Genomic DNA, 18,962 nt, shown 5'->3' on the forward strand with positions numbered 1-18,962 from the left:
AGTCACTTTACTTTAACAGTCGCCTATTCTACCACATGTCATTGAATCAAACAGTTTATGCGTGTTCATTGACACATATCTGCTTTAAGGTCTCTCTCATTTAAGATACGTAATTTCTTGATAGCAGGATATAGTGATAGCATGACTCCTTTAGTGCATACTGGTGTAAGCATGTTAATATTTTATGGAGGCATCTCCACCACCACCCCAATCTACCCCTCAAGAGGCAAACAGGGACAAATTAAGAGACTGGTAACAAAAATGAGGGGATATGCCTGGTAAACAAGGGGGACAGTTCTTGTGAATAGTGTTATATATCAGTTATATATATCCCAGTTATATATATATACTAGAAAGAAAGCCCATTTTATATGAAAATAAAATGGACGCTAGAAGGGCTCTCACTCCCCCTGGGTGACTCTGTGTGGATTCTGTGTGGGCGGGGAGGGCGGCCATGGACGGGGCTGGTGGCGCAGCGGGCCTGGGGCAGTCGAGTGGGGTGGAACTCACATGGGGCAGGCTCCTCGGATGTGTCCGTCGGCACCAGCTGCATGAAAGAGGTGAGGAGTGGGTTGGGCGGCCATTTTGTCCCAGGCTGCCGGTGAATGCTGTGCGCTGGGCTGGTGCCGGAGCCGCGGGGCGGGGGAGGGCCTCCGTCCATGGCAATGTAGAGGCCGGGCGGCGAGGTCTTGCGGTAGTTGCGGAGCAGCGGCCTCGTGGTGTCGGCGGGCAGGTCGCAGCATGCGTGCTGGCGTGGTGGCAGTGAAGTTGGCGGACAGGCCGGGAAGTATGGGAACTTCGCTGAAGGTCGGGGAGAGGGCCGGGGTCGGCGTAAGCGGCGAGCGCGGTGGCTGGGCGCGGCGGCCAGGCCGAAGGTGGGTCAGAGTGCGGCGAGGTTGGTGTCTGGTGTCGGCAGCGTCGGCGAAGGTCGGTAGGATGGCAAGAGGGGAAGCGGGCAGTTGGGGAAGGGCAGTAGCTGGGCAGAGGGGAAGAACTGTTCCCCGAGGCCAGCAAAGTCGAGCGAGCCTCCTCCCCGGCAGCCATCCGGCTAGGATGGCGGCTCGGGAGGACTGGAGAGTTCTCGGCGCGGCATTCGGGAGATGGGCCAAGTGGCCAATAGGGAGGCACGCTTTGCAGGGCTTTGCAGGGCCACTTGGCCCTGGAAGGCCACTCAGAGGAGCGAACTCCGAAAACTTGCTCCTCCGAGTTTTTATCCCGGACAGAGCCCGCCCTAACTCCTCCCCGACAGCCCTTATTTTTTTATTTAATCCGCTCCACAGGAGCGGATTAAAGATAGTGATATATCTTTACACAGCCCGAGGCGCCGTGGGCGCCGCGGACTGAATAAAGCCGTAAGGGCTTAGGGAGAGGAGTTAGGGTGGGCTCTGTCCGGGATGAGGAAGGGTGCCGATTGGCCCCTTCCTCCGGACAGACCATCGGCCGGGCCAATCGGCAGGCGAGGAGCGTGGCTCGCAGTTGCTTCCTTGCCGGCGTCCTGACACGGCAAGAGGCGCGAAGCCGCCCAAGGGAACCCTCGGCAGTTGCACGCCGCTGCCCAAGGGAACCCCTGGCAGTCGCCGCGTCAAGCCACCGGCCAAGGGAGCCCCCGTCAGCCGCGCTGTGCGCGACTGCCGGGGGCTCCCTTGCCTAGCGCCCGCTGTGTTTATTTTACAGCGGGCTTGATTACTAGTATAGTGATATATATAGTGATAAGGTAAAGGTATCCCCTGTGCAAGCACCAAGTCATGTCTGACCCTTGGGGTGACGCCCTCCAGCTTTTTCATAGCAGACTCAGTACGGGGTGGTTTGCCAGTGCCTTCTCCAGTCATTACTGTTTACCCCCCAGCAAGCTGGGTACTCATTTTACCAACCTCGGAAGGATGGAAGGCTGAGTCAACCTTGAGCCGGCTGCTGGGATCAAACTCCCAGCCTCATGGACAGACAGCTTCAGACAGCATTTCTGCTGCTTACCACTCTGCGCCACAAGAGGCTCTTGTGTTATATGTAATGTTATATATATCCCAGCCTACTGGGAACTGGAAATCCTATGCATAAATCTATACTATAAAATTTGTAAGAATCAGACAAATATGCAGAGTTCCCCAGTCACTCCGGAGTCTGCAGTCTGAGAAGGCTCAATGTTTCATGTTAACATATAGTGTAGGTGGGTTGTGTGATCTCAGGTACCAAGGAAGGATAATTAATGGAGTAGTGAAGAATGAACTGTGAAAAAGTTTTTGAAATCCTGCTACAGGAGGCTGTCAGGGGGGAAAAAATGAATTTAGGTTCACTCAAGGACTGTCAAGGGCAAGAATTTTAATGAGATGAAGTAAGAAAAAAAGCTTTGGAGAGCAGAAAAGGAATATGAAATTGTTCATAAGGTCTTAACTGAGCACTCAAGAGTTTGAATGTTTCTTCAAATCTATCAGTACTCCTCTAGGTAAAGGGGAGACACAGTTAGGTGAGATTCCCCAAAGCATATTTCACTGAAATTAACAGAAGTCATGCAGGAACACATATATTCCTGGACCGGTATGCATGAGTCTGCATTCATACATATAAAGAAGGTAATGTTTTATATAAAACAGAACAAAAAGCAGTCCTATGGAAGAATTCTATCATAGCTAACAGGCAGTTCCTGTAGCAGCACTGCATGAATACAACTTTGTTGTTGTTAGTTTCAAAGTCGTGTCCGACCCCTCGCAACCCCATGGACAATGATCCTCCAGGCCTTCCTGTCCTCTACCATTCCCCGGAGTCCATTTAAGCTTGCACATACTGCTTCAGTGACCATCCAGCCACCTCATTCTCTGTTGTCCCCTTCTTCTTTTGCCCTCAATCGCTGCCAGCATTAGGCTCTTCTTCAGGGAGTCCTTCCTTCTCATGAGGTGGCCAAAATATTTGAGTTTCATCTTCAGGATCTGGCCTTCTAAAGAGCACTCAGGGCTGATCTCCTCTAGGACTGACTGGTTTGTTCGCTTTGCAGTCCAAGGGACAATGCAATTAATTCATTCTATTACAAGATTCCATATCCTATCTTATTTTGTGGTCTGTTGTGCGGGCCTAATATAAACTGACTATATATTCCAATACAGGATTCCCTTCACTTAAAGTTTCACATTAGCATTAACTCCCTGCCTAGAGGTTCCCATACTATTCTTCAGAAAGCTGGGACAAGTTTCCATAGCAATTAACTCTGGGATGTCCTGGGAAGTTTTCAGGGTGGGGGGAGATACCCACGAATGCTGACTCCAGCCCAATCCATCCATCTAAAGCTAACAAACATAGTTTATATAAGGAAGGATGTTTCTCTTTTCAAAGTCTGAGCTCAAGTTACTTGTGTTTTATTGCAGCATGCTATTTAACTTAAGCAGCCAGGTTCTAATATGCCCACCAGAGAACCTTTGATGAGCAATTGTTTCTTTTGATTTTGGGTCTCCCACTCTGATAGCATTATGTGTAGTTCATATAGGACAACTAGTTTGTTTTAAAAACTGGAATTCAGTTTCCTTGGGTGAATGCTAAAGCTTATGCAGTCATTTCACAGACTAATGCCCTAAATTACTTCTGTAGTTTCCAGTTCTCATGGACCACAGCTTCCCATTATCATCCCTCAAGCTCATGTGAAAAGGAGTCATAATGCTCATATGGTGACCCGGGATATATATGTGGCAAATAAATATTTTATGAAAGCATTACCTTCTATGTTACAAAATGTGCGGGAAGATTTTATTAGCAAAAACAAATCCTTTAACGTGATAAATTAAAGCAAAACCAACTTAATAGATAGATCTGTAATTTCTCTTTAAAATTTCCTTTGGGACTAAACCAGATAATAAAACTAGAGCCAGGTCTGAGTTTAATACTAAGAGAACAAGCAAACTGTGTTTGCCTACCCTATACCTGTAGTTAGATGCCCAAATTCCTTTTTCTCACAGTTCATTAGTTACTTTTTCTACATCAGCCTACCTCACAAGCATTGTTGGAAGGAGAAAATACGGTTCCCCCTAATGTTGCTTCCCTGAGCATCTGGCAGGAATTATGGGATACCAATGTGATTAATAAAAAATACCTGCAGACATTTGTTCTATCTATTTCAATAAATATTAGTGCAAACAGGATATTTTTAACACTTTCTATCCCCAAGAAGTCAGAAGGTTTATATCATACATAACATTTTGATGATAAAAGCTGGCAGTTCATTTTGTATAGGCCTTAAAGATTAAGACTCACATCTCAAAAATCAAGTGAAGTTTTCAGAGCTCATGTGTGGGTGAGTGTATGTGTGTGTGTGACAAAAAGAGTCAGTCTGTGGCCTCATGCAGAGAGGAAAGTCAGTCAACTAAATTGCTTTTCTGGCTGGAAAACAGTCTGTTTTCACTCCCCTCTCCTAATGTGTGTTGTTTGTCACGGTGTCAAAAGGTCAACACGGCCAATAAATATCGTTGTGTGACCATTGTGCCCCTAGGTGATCATGACAGATTATTTAGAAAATGCATGAATAGCTAGCTGGAGAGCTCCCTTTGAGTCAGTGGAAGAAGTTATTATCTAATAAAGACCAAAGGACTCACATTGAATCCCATGCATGTTGAATAAGGCCATGGTGGCCAATCAGTCAGTGAAGGTTGCATGGATTTCTGTGGCAGAAATTACCATTAGAGCTCAGCTGAGGGGAGGAGAACATTTGCCAGGCCATTCATGGCATAGAGAAGAAGAAGAATCATAGAATCATAGAATCATAGAGTTGGAAGGGGGCATACAGGCCATCTAGTCCAACCCTCTGCTCAACGCAGGATCAGCCCTAAGCATCCTAAAGAAGAAGAGGAAGAGGAAGAGGAAGAGGAGGAGGAGGAGGAGGAGTTGGTTCTTATATGCCGCTTTTCCCTACCCAAAGGAGGCTCAAAGCGGCTTATAGTCGCCTTCCCATTCTTCTGCCCCATAGTGGCTGTCTGCTCCAGAGAGTAAGTGTTGCCTAACCTTAAAGATGGCCGCTTTCTTTGTCAGAAAGGAATGCTTCCCCTTGGCTTTTATGAAGTCAGTTTATGGCACTGCAGCAAGGAACTTTGTTGTGGGGAGCTTAACACATTTCCTACAATCCAGTGACCTCAGTGTCAAGGGGAAAGAGGTTATACCCATCTATAGTTGTCTTGATTGGAGGCTAATTAAAGTCACTGACTTGTGGAAGGAGGGGGGGAGTTGTGTGGGGACCCCAACACAATCAATTTTGGGGAAGCCAGAGGGGGCTAGAGGATGAAAATGAGATTATCTACTAAGAAACAGTGCAGTCCTTTAAACAGTTACCCCTTTATTCATAATGTTCGTCTTGTATCTGAGGAAAGCGTGCATGCACACGAAAGCTCATACTTTGAAGAAAAATCTGTTGGGCTTAAAGGTGCCACGGGACTCTATATTTGTTCTGCTTCAGACCAACACAGTTACCCACTTGAATCTACCCTTTAAGGTAGAGCTAGAGAGAATGTGACATTTACCCTCTTTTCAGATCTCAGTGGGTGTTATCTAACGCAGTGGTCCCCAACCTTTTTATCATCGGGGACCAGTCAATGCTTGACAATTTTACTGAGGCCGGGGGGGGGGGGGGGTAGTCTTTTGCCGAAGGACGTTGCTGCCGCCTGAGCCCCTGCTCCACTTGTTTTCCCGCCAGCGCCTCTGACTTCCTGCTGCCCACTGGGGGGCGCTACCAGCAGCAGCTGTGCAGTGCCACGCCGAGGGGGAGCCCCAGCCATAGCGGCCACTGGAGAGCACCAAAGGTGAGCCGGCAGCAGAGTGACAGGGCAGCCCCTCAGGCAGCAGCTGGGGAGGAGGACAAGAAGGAACTGTGGCCCGGTACCACCTGATCCACAGACCGGCATCGGTCTCCGGACCAGGGGTGGGGGACCACTGAACTAACAGACTGTGGGCTTGTACTACTTGCAGCAGCAAAATACTGACTGATTGGCAAGCCTATGTGAAGAGATTATGCTAACAGTGTTGACAAATTAAAAATATTTGTAGCTGGTTAACCATCATCCTTTTACCTAATTAATCTATTTACATTTAAGTAGTTTACATATTGCCTAAATTTCAATATAAGTGTCTTTTCTGAAAGACTGAACTAATTAACAAATAACTTACACACCAGAACCAAAATAGCCTAGAAAATAGCCTAGAGTTTTTAAAGGGCAAAACAGGATGCATCAACAGAAATACAGCACAATAAGATTCCACTGTGTGATTTGTCCTTGAAAAGGATACATAAAATTTCTAAAGATACCTTAGTCCAGTGGTCTCCAACCACCGGGCAGGAATGGCCCCTGCACCGGGCCGCAGCTCCCTCTAACCGCCTCCCCCCACAGTGAGAAACATTCCAGGCTGCAAGCAAAGCGGCCGCCAAAGCAGCCGATTAGCTTGCGGCCCGGCAAACTTCTTTTTGCGGGCGGAGGGGAGAAGGAAGCACGGCCGCTGGCGCAAACGTGCACGTGCGGCAAGCCTGCGCATGCGCATTTGCTGCAGTTTTGCGCATGCCTGCATGCGCGGCATATCATGGCGCAAACGCGGCCACACATGGCGCAAACACGAACACGTGAACCCGCGCGCATGCGCAAAATTGCCGCGAATGCATGTTTGCAGCCACACATGGTGCAAACACACATGTGCGGACCTGCTGCGCATGCATGGACTGCCGCGCATGTGCGGCTGCCGGATCGCCCTCCCCCCCACCGGTCCACAGCCTTAAAAAGGTTGCGGACCACTGCCATAGTCTATTAAAGCTGGCCCTGTCTACTCTAAGAAGCTTGTACTCAAAGTAGAATTTGTTAAAACCTGGCCTATCTTACTGTTCACTGAATGTCTTATGCCATCTGATGGAACTTTTTGAAAATATTCTGTAATCTACTTTGAGCTTTGGTGGGAAAAGAGGGAAATAAACAACCCAACAAATCTATATATACAATGTCTCCTCGCAGGCTGCCTTTTCAACGTGCACAACACATAGAACAAGGTATTCCTTCTGATACAATTTACAAACCAAATTAAATGAAGTCATGTGGGCCATCTGTTGTACATTCCATGCTCCATATGCACACTGTTGTTTTGTTAAAAATTATATTCCATTGCTGGTTGCACAAGCAAAATGTGCTCATTTCCCTTTGCAATCACACGTTGTTGGAGTCAACCCACTATATGTACCTTAATACAACGTGGAAAATATGTGGTAGATTGTGCTATCTTTGCTCCTAGTATACAAAACTGGCTTGTGGCATTTTTTTTAAAAATCTAGCACTAACACCAACTATAATGCCCCTCCTAAACCTCTAATTTTATTCTCAGAACACATGGCTAATAATCACTTGAAACAGATTTGAGGTGGGGAGGGGTAGCCACGTCTGCTTCAAAGATCTAATCCCCCTTTGTTTTTCTCTCCTGAGGGGAGGAAGAAGAGAAACTCTGTTCAGAGCAGGAGCCAAGAAATCTTTCTGGCTCTAGAAGCATTACACCAATGGCTTATATGGGGGAGTAGATTTGTTCCGAGCAGCATGAACTGGCTCTGCAGTAATCCATTACCAATCATCACAAACACCCTCAAGGTGGACAAGCTGCCTGGGATCTTAATTGAGGTTCTGAACTCTCCCATCTACCAAGGCTTGAATGTACTATATTACTTAACCCAGTTTTACTGTAAACACAGGAAACAGAAGGACATGATGGATCGTGGACTCCAGCGTGCTTTAAGGTACAATGCAATGAAACGTGTCATTCCAATCAATGTTTGGATGGTTACAGAATTTCAAAGTGGGTGACGCAGCCAACTGGGGCTTGAAGGAAGTCTGTTTGGTGTTGTTGGGGGCCCTTGATGGAGCTAAATCTAATCCACTGTGATTAATGCCACCAAATGAGTTCTCCTGACACCTGTAATTTAGTTCTAGGAAGGGAATGATTAAGGAGGACAGGTTATGATCCCATCACAGCAAATGCCTCAGAAGGCTCCAACAACGAAGAGCTAATATCTTCGCCAAACAAATAAGATGGAACCCCCCCCCTAACTCATTTCTCCTTAATTAACTCCTCCCTAGGTTGCTTCAGGTCCTATTTGCACCCTCCTGGTCTGAAACAAAAGAAGAGCTCCCCGTCTGGTTTAGGCTTACATAACCATGTTCCATGCCAGCCAGGTCACAGTTTTCTCACAGTGGCCAGAAGTATTTGGAGAATGACTGATCTGAACAGGCGAAACAGCCATATCCCAAGTCAGGCCAGTGGTCCATCTAGACGAATACGGTCTGCTCCGACTGGCAGAAGCTCTCATGCTTCTCCCCAGCCTGGGAGAACCCCACCCCCAAATCAACCAGATAGGGGAAGCTTGCTTTCTTCCCTCGATGAATGCTGCAGTTAGCCAGTTTCATCCTGCCTGTGTTAAAGCTCTGTAATTTTACTGCCTTGTATAAGAAGTTGCTGAACTGGCCGGTCAAGGATGCCAGTGTGGTCCTAAAATTATCTACAACTTACTGCAAAAGGAATAATAGCATTCCAAACCTTCTGGTGTTTTTTCAGGAAACAATTTTCAGTTGATCTCCAATTATTACCCCTTCGTTGTTGTTAGGTGCAAAGTCATGTCCTACCGATGTCCTACCCCATGGACAATGATCCTCCAGGCCTTCCTGTCCTCTACCATTCCCCAGAGTCCATTTAAGCTCACACCAATTGCTTCAGTGACTCCATCCAGCCACCTCATTCTCTGTTGTCCCCTTCTTCTTTGGCCCTCAATTGCTCCCAGCATTAGGCTCTTCTCCAGGGAGTCCTTCCTTCTCATGAGGTGGCCAAAGTTCTACCCCTTACCCTCCACTATATAAAAGGCAAGAAGTATTGGTGACAACTCACCTCTTAAAGCAGTGGTTGCTGAGAACAAGCATGAGGTGTGGCATCCTCCAATATGCTGACGTCTTTTCTGCTCCACCCCTGCACCTGGACGCTCCTGGGCCAAGGGACCCTCAACCCCACTCTGAACAAAGTCCTGTGGAGGAGGAGGAGGCAGTAGCTTCAGCAGCATACAAAGATGAAGCAGCTGGAGGGGAGAAATGGTGGTGGTGGGGCTGGCCAGCCTCTCTCTCTCCGTCCTCTCAGGCAGTTATGGAGGCCTTGTGGCTGTTAAGGGGGGAAAGCGGGGAGGGAAAGCAAGAGAAATCCTGGCAGTGGCTGAGGAGGTACTGCACAAGAGAGGTGGACCCCCTTCTACCTGTTGGCCCATCGTCTGCTCTCCCCAGGTTTTCTGGAGCCTGCTGTGCTTCCCCCCCACAATGGGTTCTATTACTAATGCCTTTATAACAGAACAATAGAACAATGCAATATTCTTGCTGGTTTTAAACACAATGCAAACTGTTTAAACATTTATAACTGCATTGTCTAAATAATACATTTCCCCTTGTTGGAGAGCTTGCTCTGCCCATTGCTCAGGTTATCCCCGATCAGTCACCATCACACCCAGCATTCCCTATTGCATTTCCAGCACTGAGACCGCTGACTTGCCCTTGTTACCCGAAGAGACAGCCCTGTTCTCTACTCTGAGGGCTCTTTCACTGGACAACCACATTCTCCTTTCAGGAGTTTCGGTGAGAAGAGGATAAGCTCCAAGTGTGAGACATAGAGACTGAAAGTCCTTTTACTCTGGAGAATTCCATATTGGTGCTCTTCAGAGGACGTGACTGTGGTTTGGAGGTCGCCAGAAAGGCTTATGCAGCTGCCGTAAATGTATGCAGGAGACTCGTCACATGAATCAGTGAACTATGTCCTAGGTCAGGGGTGACCAAACTGTGGCTCTCCAGAAGTCAGAGGCTCATGGTAATTGTAGTCCATGGACATCTGGAGAGACAGAATTTGGCTACCCCTCTCTTAAGTGGTCAGCTCCTAGTTGTACTCAGCAGATTTCAGAGGGAAGAGAAAGGGAAGGGATTTCGTAACTGAACTGCTATTCACCGTTAAAACCTTTTCCTTGTTCAGTAATTCATCAGAGTCATTTATCAAGGCAGGGCATCGCTGAAGACAAGTATTTTGGTAGTCATTGCAGTTGACTTTCTGCTATGTGGTTATATAAATGACTTTAGATTGCCTCCAGATCAGGAAACTGTAAACACTGATCTGCAGATAAGATTCAAGTGGGTAGCCATGATGGTCTGAATCAACAGAACAAATTTTGAGCCCAGTAGCATCTTTAAGACCAACTAAGATTTATTCAAGGTATGAGCTTTCATGTGCATGCACACGTCTTCAGATATAATTCACATATAATGTTCTTCAGATGCAGAGATCACTGTTGCAGTGTTTAGGTGATTTATTTACTTTTTAAATTTCTATTCTGTCCTGTCTTGGGTGACTAGGATATTGAGACAACGATTCAGACCCCCCCCCCCATGCTACAGATGTTCATGAGGTGACCTTCGGCAGCCACTCTCTCTCACCCTAACCTCTCTCCCAGGGCTGTTGTTGCAAGGAGACAACAGAGGAAGATGTAAGTTTCTTTGGTTCCCCAGTGGGAAGAAAAGTAGAATACACATAAATGCCTTCTACTGAATCAGACCCTTGGTCTATCAAAGTCAGTAGTGTCTACTCAAATTGACGGTGGATCTCCAGAGTCTCAGACAGAGGTTTTACACATAATCTACTGCCGGATCCTTTAACTGGAGATGCCAAGGATCAAACCTGGGATCTTCTGCATACCAAGCACGGCTCTACTATTGAGGTATGGCTGTGTCTCAGTGAAAATTTGCTCGGCCCAGACATCTCCAGTTAAAAGGATCAGATAGTAGGTGACGTGCAAGACTTCTGCCTGAGACTCCGGAGGCCTCCTCCCAGCCCCCACCATGTGACTTGGCAATACCTTTCCTGGTGCCCACCAAGTGCTTTTAGAAAGTGGGCGGGGCCAGATGGGACTTTTGCTCAGCAGGGCTTCTGATTGATGGGGCAGATTTTTAAAAAACTGCCATCACAGCATAAGGACCTTCACTATGTGGCTGAAGGTAAAGTGTTTATATGCGAGAAAGTATGGTAAAACAATGTGTTGATTATAAAGGCATCCTGTTATACTGTTTCTTCCTATGGAAGAGTTATGATTAGACTGATGCATGCTGCAAATATTGACACTTTGTGGTTGGCTCTGCCTCTTGAAACAGCCATTGTGTTGTTGCACTCAACATCTTGTGCTATAATTCTAGAGCAGGGGTAGTCAAACTGTGGCCCTCCAGATGTCCATGGACTACAATTCCCAGGAGCCCCCTGCCAGCAAATGCAAATGCTGGCAGGGGGCTCCTGGGAATTGTAGTCCATGGGCATCTGGAGGGCCGCAGTTTGACTACCCCTGTTCTAGAGGGACCCACAGGCTCAAAAACTAACAAGAGGTAACAGCACCTGGAAGTTCAGACTGCAGACAGCTCTAGTATAGAATCATAGAATCATAGAATCATAGAATCGGAAGGGGTCATAATAGGCCATCTAGTCCAACCCCCTGCTCAACACAGGATCAGCCCTAAGCATCCTAAAGCATCCAAGAAAAGTGTGTATCCAACCTTTGCTCGAAGACTGCCAGTATTTTGGTATCATTTGATGTGGACAGTCCTTAGATTTAAATTTTGAAGAACTTCCCTTTTTAACAAACACATTATTAATCATGCAGCAGGGAGAAGGGGTGAGGAGGGGTGGGAACTAAAGGAAAGAGTGTTGCTAACAGCTTGTGAAATTCCAATGGTCTCATTCATGTGAAAGCTTGGCAGCGGATACCCACTGGTCCATTTACACCCTATAAAAATGTTCCCATCGATACTGAAATGACATTTAACCATATGGCATCTTTTTGTGTGCCAGCATCAGAGCCTTGTGTCAGAGGAGGACAAAACTGGCTTGAATGTCAAGGTTTATTATCTTCCTAGAAAAATCGTGTTGACAACAAAGAGAGCTATTCTAGATGGACCTCCTCCAAGTCAGCATTAAGAACATTAACCACTCCAAGTTAGTGAGTCATTTTTTAAAAATCCTTTAAAGACAGAGGGATATTTTAAATGGTTTTATTTCCCCGCACTCCAGATTAATGCTAAAAATGCCTTTTTTGGGTACTGTGAGAGAACCTAGCAGCTCTAAAATTGGTAGTTGTTGTTCTTGTGCTATATTTCTGCACAGAACTGTTATACCTTTCAAGCACATTGTATCTACATACCCAATACTATTGTGTCCCACGTTTATTGCTTTAGAAAATTCATATGCAGTCTCTTCAGAGAGCTGCTTGCGGTGGCAAACAATAAAACAAGACAAAAAGCATAGAGGCATTAAAATTAACAAAACATGATAAACCCAGCCAATAAAAAACGAGAGTGTAAACGTTTTAGAATCAGGTAGATAAAGAGAAGTGGTAATTCGCATGTCCAAACAGAAGCCAAAGAACCCCCTTCCCAACTTTGAACCTGAGCTCTATTTGTTTAAAATGTTTGCTTCTTTATTGTCAACTCAGAACAATACACACCAATACAAGAGAAGAAGAAGAAGAGTTGGTTCTTATATGCTGCTTTTCTCTACCTGAAGGAGGCTCAAAGCAGCTTACAGTCGCTTTCCCTTTCCTCTCCCCACAACAGACACCCTGTGAGGGAGGTGAGGCTGAGAGAGCCCTGATATCACTGCTCAGTCAGAACAGCTTTATCAGTGCCGTGGGGAGCCCAAGGTCACCCAGCTGGCTGCATGTGGGGGAGTGCAGAATCGAACCCGGCATGCCATATTAGAAGTCCGCACTCCTAACCACTACACCAAGCTGGCTCTCCAGAATAGAACTCAAAAGAATAGAACTCAAATGTTATTTCACCATAAGGAATATGGCTGAGTTTCTCCCAACCACTGATGCCATGAAAGAGAACTCCTGCTCTGTCCGCTTCATCAGTTCTGGTTTGATGTTAAATTATTCCCCCCTCCGTCTCCATGTGGGCAGCCTCAGTCGGAACTCAGTCCTTTAGTAAAACAACTAAGATGGACTTCATCTCACTTGTATTTCAGATGTAGGCAAGAGTTTCTCCACCTTCTCTTGGGAGTTTGGTAAGTGTGAGCCAAGTTCTCCAGGTGCAGATGGACCACCACATTTCTATTTTCACAAAAATCTGCAATTCCGATCTTCCTCCCTACACCTAAAATGTAACCCCTCCGCATACCCATGCAGGTAAATTAAGGTCTAGGCCAGGGGTAGTCAACCTGTGGTCCTCCAGATGTTCATGGACTACAATTCCCATGAGTCCCTGCCAACACTTGCTGGCAGGGGCTCATGGGAATTGTAGTCCATGGACATCTGGAGGACCACAGGCTGACTACCCCTGGTCTAGGCTGAATAATCTTAAAGTGACAAGATTACTCTTTCACCCCTTTTGTGCTGCTCTGGACTTTCTTGTGAAGCCACTTCAAGAAGCCATGTCATTTTCGCCACACCTTATGGAAATCAGAACCAAAACGTCCAGCCGTAGGTTGATCAGAGGTTGATCAGCAATATCAGGTTGATCTGTGATAATGGCTCCTTGGGCCATTGTCAAGTAGAGGTAAAGCGACATTTGCATGAAGGCCCACCAACTTAAGGTCTTATGTAAGGGAGAGACAGTGCCAGCTTTATATGGGTTCAGAGTATGGCCTAAGGGAGCATGATGCAGTTTGAGTCTGGTAATTTTGGCATGGAACCCTACATGTGCTCCCTGGAGTTCCATAGTGGGAAACAGAAAAAAAATGGAAAGGGTAATATTTCTATCTCGCCCATATAAATACTCAGTCCATTATATTCCTGCCTCCATACAATATTCATTCAGTTGGTTTCCAACTTCTCCCCAGAACAAAATAACACCAGCTTTCTGGCCTGGATATATGTGGCAGAGGAAAGAACAAAAGCATGCCCCTGAACATGTTGAGAGTACAACATTTCCTTCAGCAGTGAATAATCACAGCCTGCCAACTGTGAGTACAGCACCTTAGCTCCCCACTTAGCTCTCTTTATAGGTTATTCCCTGACATTTAGTCAACAGAATGGTGGAAAACTGGCAAAATCTAAGTTGGGGACATGGAGATTTGGAGCAGATAGGCCACAACAGAAAACTTGTCTGCTGCTTCAGCACAGCTGCCATTTTTAGGAGGTGGTTTGATTTTTTAATTCCTTTGCATTTGCAGGGATGCATCATGCCCATTGTATCTGCCAGATAAACCTGCATTCAGTGGTGATGAGTAATGGCTGTAGATTACATTCAGCAGCCAAAACTATGTTGCAAAAATACCCACCACTGTTGTTTCAAAAATTCCTTTTGCCCTCTGCCAAATGTTTTTGAGGTTACATATTGAAGTGCAGGCAGAGGGGGATTTACATCTCTTGATGGACTGTAGCAGAAATATATTTCATACATTTCCTACCAAGCGTTGATTTGAGAACATTCAGAAAACACTAGTTTGGATTCCATTGAAGACGTTCATGTGTACAACAGTCCTTGCACAAACAGAAGTGTTAAAATCACTCTCCATTCGTCTTTTCCAAATGTGCACAAAAGCCATTTCTGTTATCATTTCATCCAATTTGATTTTTAAGTTGTCTGGACCACCCATTTTACATTCCATGGCTCCCTGTGGCCTCGGGGAAGGCGCTCCGCGGCTCACAGCGCCATGGGTCGCCCTCCACGGGGCCTGGGGAGAATTTTTGCAAGTCGGGGGGGAGGAAAAACACTTCCTGGGCCCCGGGGAAGGCATGGGTAGCGTTTTTGCCACGCTGGAAGCTCCTGCCAGGCCCGTCGCCCTTCCTGCACTGCGCCCGCCCCTGCTGCCTTCTCCATGCCCATTTTTAAAAATGGGCTTTGTTCCTAGTATATATATATATATATTACAATACAATTTTGCGTTCTATGCGTTCTATGACACTTTTTGTTGCTCCATACAGACCAAATTTTTAATCAAGAACCCTCCTGGTCAATGGTGTCTCGCTTTACCAATGTTGAAATCCGGTCACCTTAATATATATGCTATTCTCTGGTCTGCAAACAGATACAGCTAAATGCTCAAAATGTTTCCCATGTAATTCAACCTCCAGTGAATACAAACAAATCCAAATGGCTGTTTTTTCCTATTTATCTCTGGAATCTGTTAACCATTTTCATTATGTTGTTGTTAATTTACTCTCACGCTTTGCCTATAAATGTGAAGAGATTACTTCCATTCCATGACATGATATCTGAAGAAGGGTGCCTGCCCACCAAAGCTCATACCTTGAATAAAACTTTGTTGGTCTTAAAGGTGCCCCTGGACTCTACCCACTTGAATCTATTAAATATTTAACACATTCCATGCTAATAAAGTTTTTAAAATGAATGATAAAGCTTCTTTCAGTCATCCTACTGCTTTTGCATCTGTAGACCAAAACACATTATAACAACACTATATTACCATAGACTTAGCCTACCACAAGCTGGAGAAAGTTCCTCCCAACTCACCAATTTTCCTCCAATCTAAGTAGCTCTTCAATTGGAGGGGAAATACCTTGAATTATAGGAAGGGTCCTGGCTGGAAGAAGGCTTCAAGATTTGCTTAATTGACCGGTAGGATGGCTTTGAAAAGAAAGTTGAAAATTCCCGATGGGTAGCTGAGTTAGTCCATGTGTAGCAGTAGATTAGAGCAAGAGTCCAAAAGATGTTTGAAGAAGTTATCTCAAGAAGTGAGCAGTGACTCACAAAAGCTCATACCTTGCCACAAATATTGTTAGTCTTTAAGGTGCTAATTGGACTCTTGTTCTTTCCTACTGAAAACTCAAGTTAAAGGGCTCAAGAAAATTCCTGAGGGAACTAAGTCTTATAAACCCAACCTTGTGACAGGCGCACTGACTGGCAAGGTAATTCCTTTAAATGTTGATCAGAAGGAGAAGAAAGTAAGAAGGTAGAGAACCTCTCTATAAAATGTATCACTGGCCCAGACTACTCGGGTATTCAAGGATAAATCATTTGGTATGTTACTGCTAAATAAAGGAAACACCTTCCCACATAAAAGCAACCACAAGGAAATGTCAGCAGCTTGGACACAGATTGAAAAGGAAGCCCTGGTACATGGAAATCTGGAAACAAATGTTCTTTTACTTCTTGTCCCAACTGTTTTGCAAAGCTGTGCATGAAAGCTCTGATCTGTCCAGTGTCCCTGTTCCTATCAAGATACTAATAGTATTTCAACCAACTGCAGGAAAAAAATATATTTAGCACTTTGCATATTTTATCAGGCCTTTTAAGGTCTTGCATTGAAATGCACGCAAGCTCAAAAAAATAAGACCTTAGGCAATGTAAGAACAAAATGAGTCCAATGGCACCTTTAAGACCAACAAAGATTTATTCAAGCTTTCATGTGCATGTGCCCTTCCTTAGACAATGTAACAATGGCAGAGTTACAGCGCCATAAAAACTTCAGCTTTCTGGGAGGGCGATCTAAAAATCTAATAAATATAAACATTACTAGACTTGTCAGTGTATTTTTTTACAAGTTCTGTTCTTATGAGCAAGAAAATGCATGGCAAATGTTGACACATGCAATATTTCAAAAGTAGCTCTTGGTTGCGGAGCAAAACAACAGAGAAGGAAAATCAGTTCTAAAAAAATCAAGGCATGCTGTTTGACTAATTGGGAAGACAAGTGGAAGTGATGAAAAATTATGAATATGATGATCCTTGGCTGAGTTGTCTACATGCAGTTGTTTTCTTCCGACCTCTAGTGGTATAAGTCACAATTGCAACTATGGATTTCCAGTTCGGGGGATGGTTTAATAAGCAACATTTTACTGAAAATATTTGTATCTTATCATTTTTCTCTCCAAAGAAGCTTCCAATGAAGGATAAAAATAAAAAAACTAGCATATTACTTAAAAATGAACAGCCCTTAAATACCAGCATAATGTCCGACCATATTTAAACACCAAAAGCCTTGACAAGTCTGATGGTTTTAGTTTGACATCCATAAGGCAAAAGAAATAGTGTTTTCTCTGGAAAGGATATTCCACAAATGGGGTGCCAGCACAGGAAAGACCCTGCTTCAAGTCACCATCCACCCAAGTTTCAATGATGGGGAAGGACAGGAAAAAAATCACTAACATTGATTGTAGGTTCATATGGAAGAATTCTGTGTTCCCAGAAAAAAAGTTAAACACTTTTTGGCCAAAACCACCATTCTGAATTGTACTCAGGAGGCAAAAAGAAAAGAAAAGAAAAAGGAAGCTAGTAGAAAAACATATCAGAGCCAGAGAATGAGAGCAACAACTCTTTGCAGGATCCCGGCCAAGGCACAGTGCAGCCACAGGAGTTTAACACCTGCCAGCAGGGCAGCTGAGCCAGATTACTTCCCAGCCTATTAAACTGAGGCTTGGCAAAGTTGCCTTGCTGGGTCAATTGATGCACTAGCCCAAGCCTATGTGTTAGTTCCAGGCTTCTGGCTCCTGCTAGAATCATAGAGTTGGAAGGGACCTCCACGGCCATCTAGTCCAACCCCCTGCACTATGCAGGACACTCACAACTACCTATCTACCCACAGCGACCCCAATTTCATGCCCAAGTGATCCCCCACCAAAAAGCTCCAGAATCCAGCCTGACCTGGAGGAAATTCACCTACCATCCCACAGTGGCGGTCAGCAACTCCCTGGCCCCAAGCCTTACTCTCTGGACCTCATCAGGCTGGCCTGCAGAGCCCAGGACACATGAGTTGACTCTGCTATCAAAGTGATGGTTGAACAGCCTTAATGCATCCTCCATGGAACTCCTGCATGTCACAGAAGAACATACATTCCAGAACATTACCAATTTGGAGTTTATTTGGGGCCGGTTTGGCTCAGCTGATACCTTGAGTGAACTTGAGTCCATAACACATAAGCTAAGCTCACCTGTGTATTGCAGGTGAGCTTAAAGACAAGTTGTTCACCATTACTGATCTTGTTCAGGAACCCTCAATTACTTAACAAGGGACTCCACAGTTCCATAGACACAGCTGGAAAACCAGATTTCAAGATTTTTCTAGGTCAGAAAGCTGTTAAGATCCCAAGATATTTCTCTAGGAGTACAAATTGGAAATCGCTCTGATACCTTGTTTGCTAACAACTACGGGGAGCTCTGGTCACAAATCCAACAGGACATTAAGAAGTGGAACAGCCTGAACCTTTCGTGGTCAGCAAGAATGGCCACAGTAAAAATGTCAATATTACCAAAATTTAACTTCCTCTTTCAAACTCTGCCAATAGATATTAATGACTCTGTGGTAAATAAATGGCAGTCTGAAATAAATAAGTTCATTTGGAACTATAAGAGGCCAAGAATTGCCTTTAGAATTCTACAAGATGACAAGAAGAGAGGGGGACAGGGCGTCCCAAATCTAAAATTATACCTACATGCGGCAACACTGACAGCAGTGGCAGACTGGATAATTGATCCAATGACAAGAGATTTGGTGTTGGAAAAGGCAGATAGTAAGCAAAGCTTCCATGAAATGCTCTGGCCCTCTTTGAAAACAAAAGGAAAGGAAAAACCCAAGGTCAGCTTTTGGACAAGATCCCTACTAAAGATCTGGAATAAATACAAAACAAGACTTTGCTCCTCATCATATTTACTGAAATCGCCAATAGAGGCGTATTTTTCCAGACAACAGCAAAGAAGAATAACATGCCCAATGTACAAGGACTTGTTAACGAGAACAGGTGAGCTCAAGAGTCTGCAAGAATTAAACAAAGAAGGATATGAGCTACGATGGATGGAGTATAACCAACTGAAAGCCAGACTAAAAACAGACTTTGAGATTCGAGTGGACAAAAACTCACCTCTTAGTGATTTTGAAAACATGTTATTGCTCAAAAAACCACACCTACAGGGCCAGATCTATAAACTTCTTTTGAAATCCGAGACTGAGTCAGAACAAGTAAAGAATTGTATGATTAAATGGATGCAAAACCTGGGCTCCATAATTGGTATG

The 18,962-nt window shown here is 45.0% G+C and overlaps 1 protein-coding gene across 5 annotated transcripts in view; it reads right to left on the bottom strand.

Moving 5' to 3' along the window:
* SPATA13 (spermatogenesis associated 13) overlaps nucleotides 1-18,962 on the bottom strand; it is a 159,993-nt gene that overhangs the window by 128,031 nt on the left and 13,000 nt on the right. Inside the window, exons 1-2 of one of the 5 annotated variants that reach the window (XM_077341712.1) lie at nucleotides 17,616-17,681; nucleotides 8,872-9,004 (exon numbers count right to left, since the gene is read on the bottom strand). The exons of 2 other annotated variants lie outside the window; for them this stretch is intronic. Coding sequence is in view for 1 of the 3 variants with exons in the window: in XM_077341708.1 (XP_077197823.1) it covers nucleotides 17,616-17,618 (3 nt within the window). In the remaining 2 variants the exon portion in view is untranslated. Of the gene's footprint in view, nucleotides 1-8,871; nucleotides 9,005-15,467; nucleotides 15,487-17,615; nucleotides 17,733-18,962 lie in introns of those variants that run through there. 2 more of the 5 variants (XM_077341708.1, XM_077341713.1) reach the window with 2 other exon arrangements.

The sequence above is a fragment of the Paroedura picta genome, chromosome 6, assembly GCF_049243985.1.
Source record: "Paroedura picta isolate Pp20150507F chromosome 6, Ppicta_v3.0, whole genome shotgun sequence".
Lineage (NCBI taxonomy): Eukaryota > Metazoa > Chordata > Lepidosauria > Squamata > Gekkonidae > Paroedura > Paroedura picta.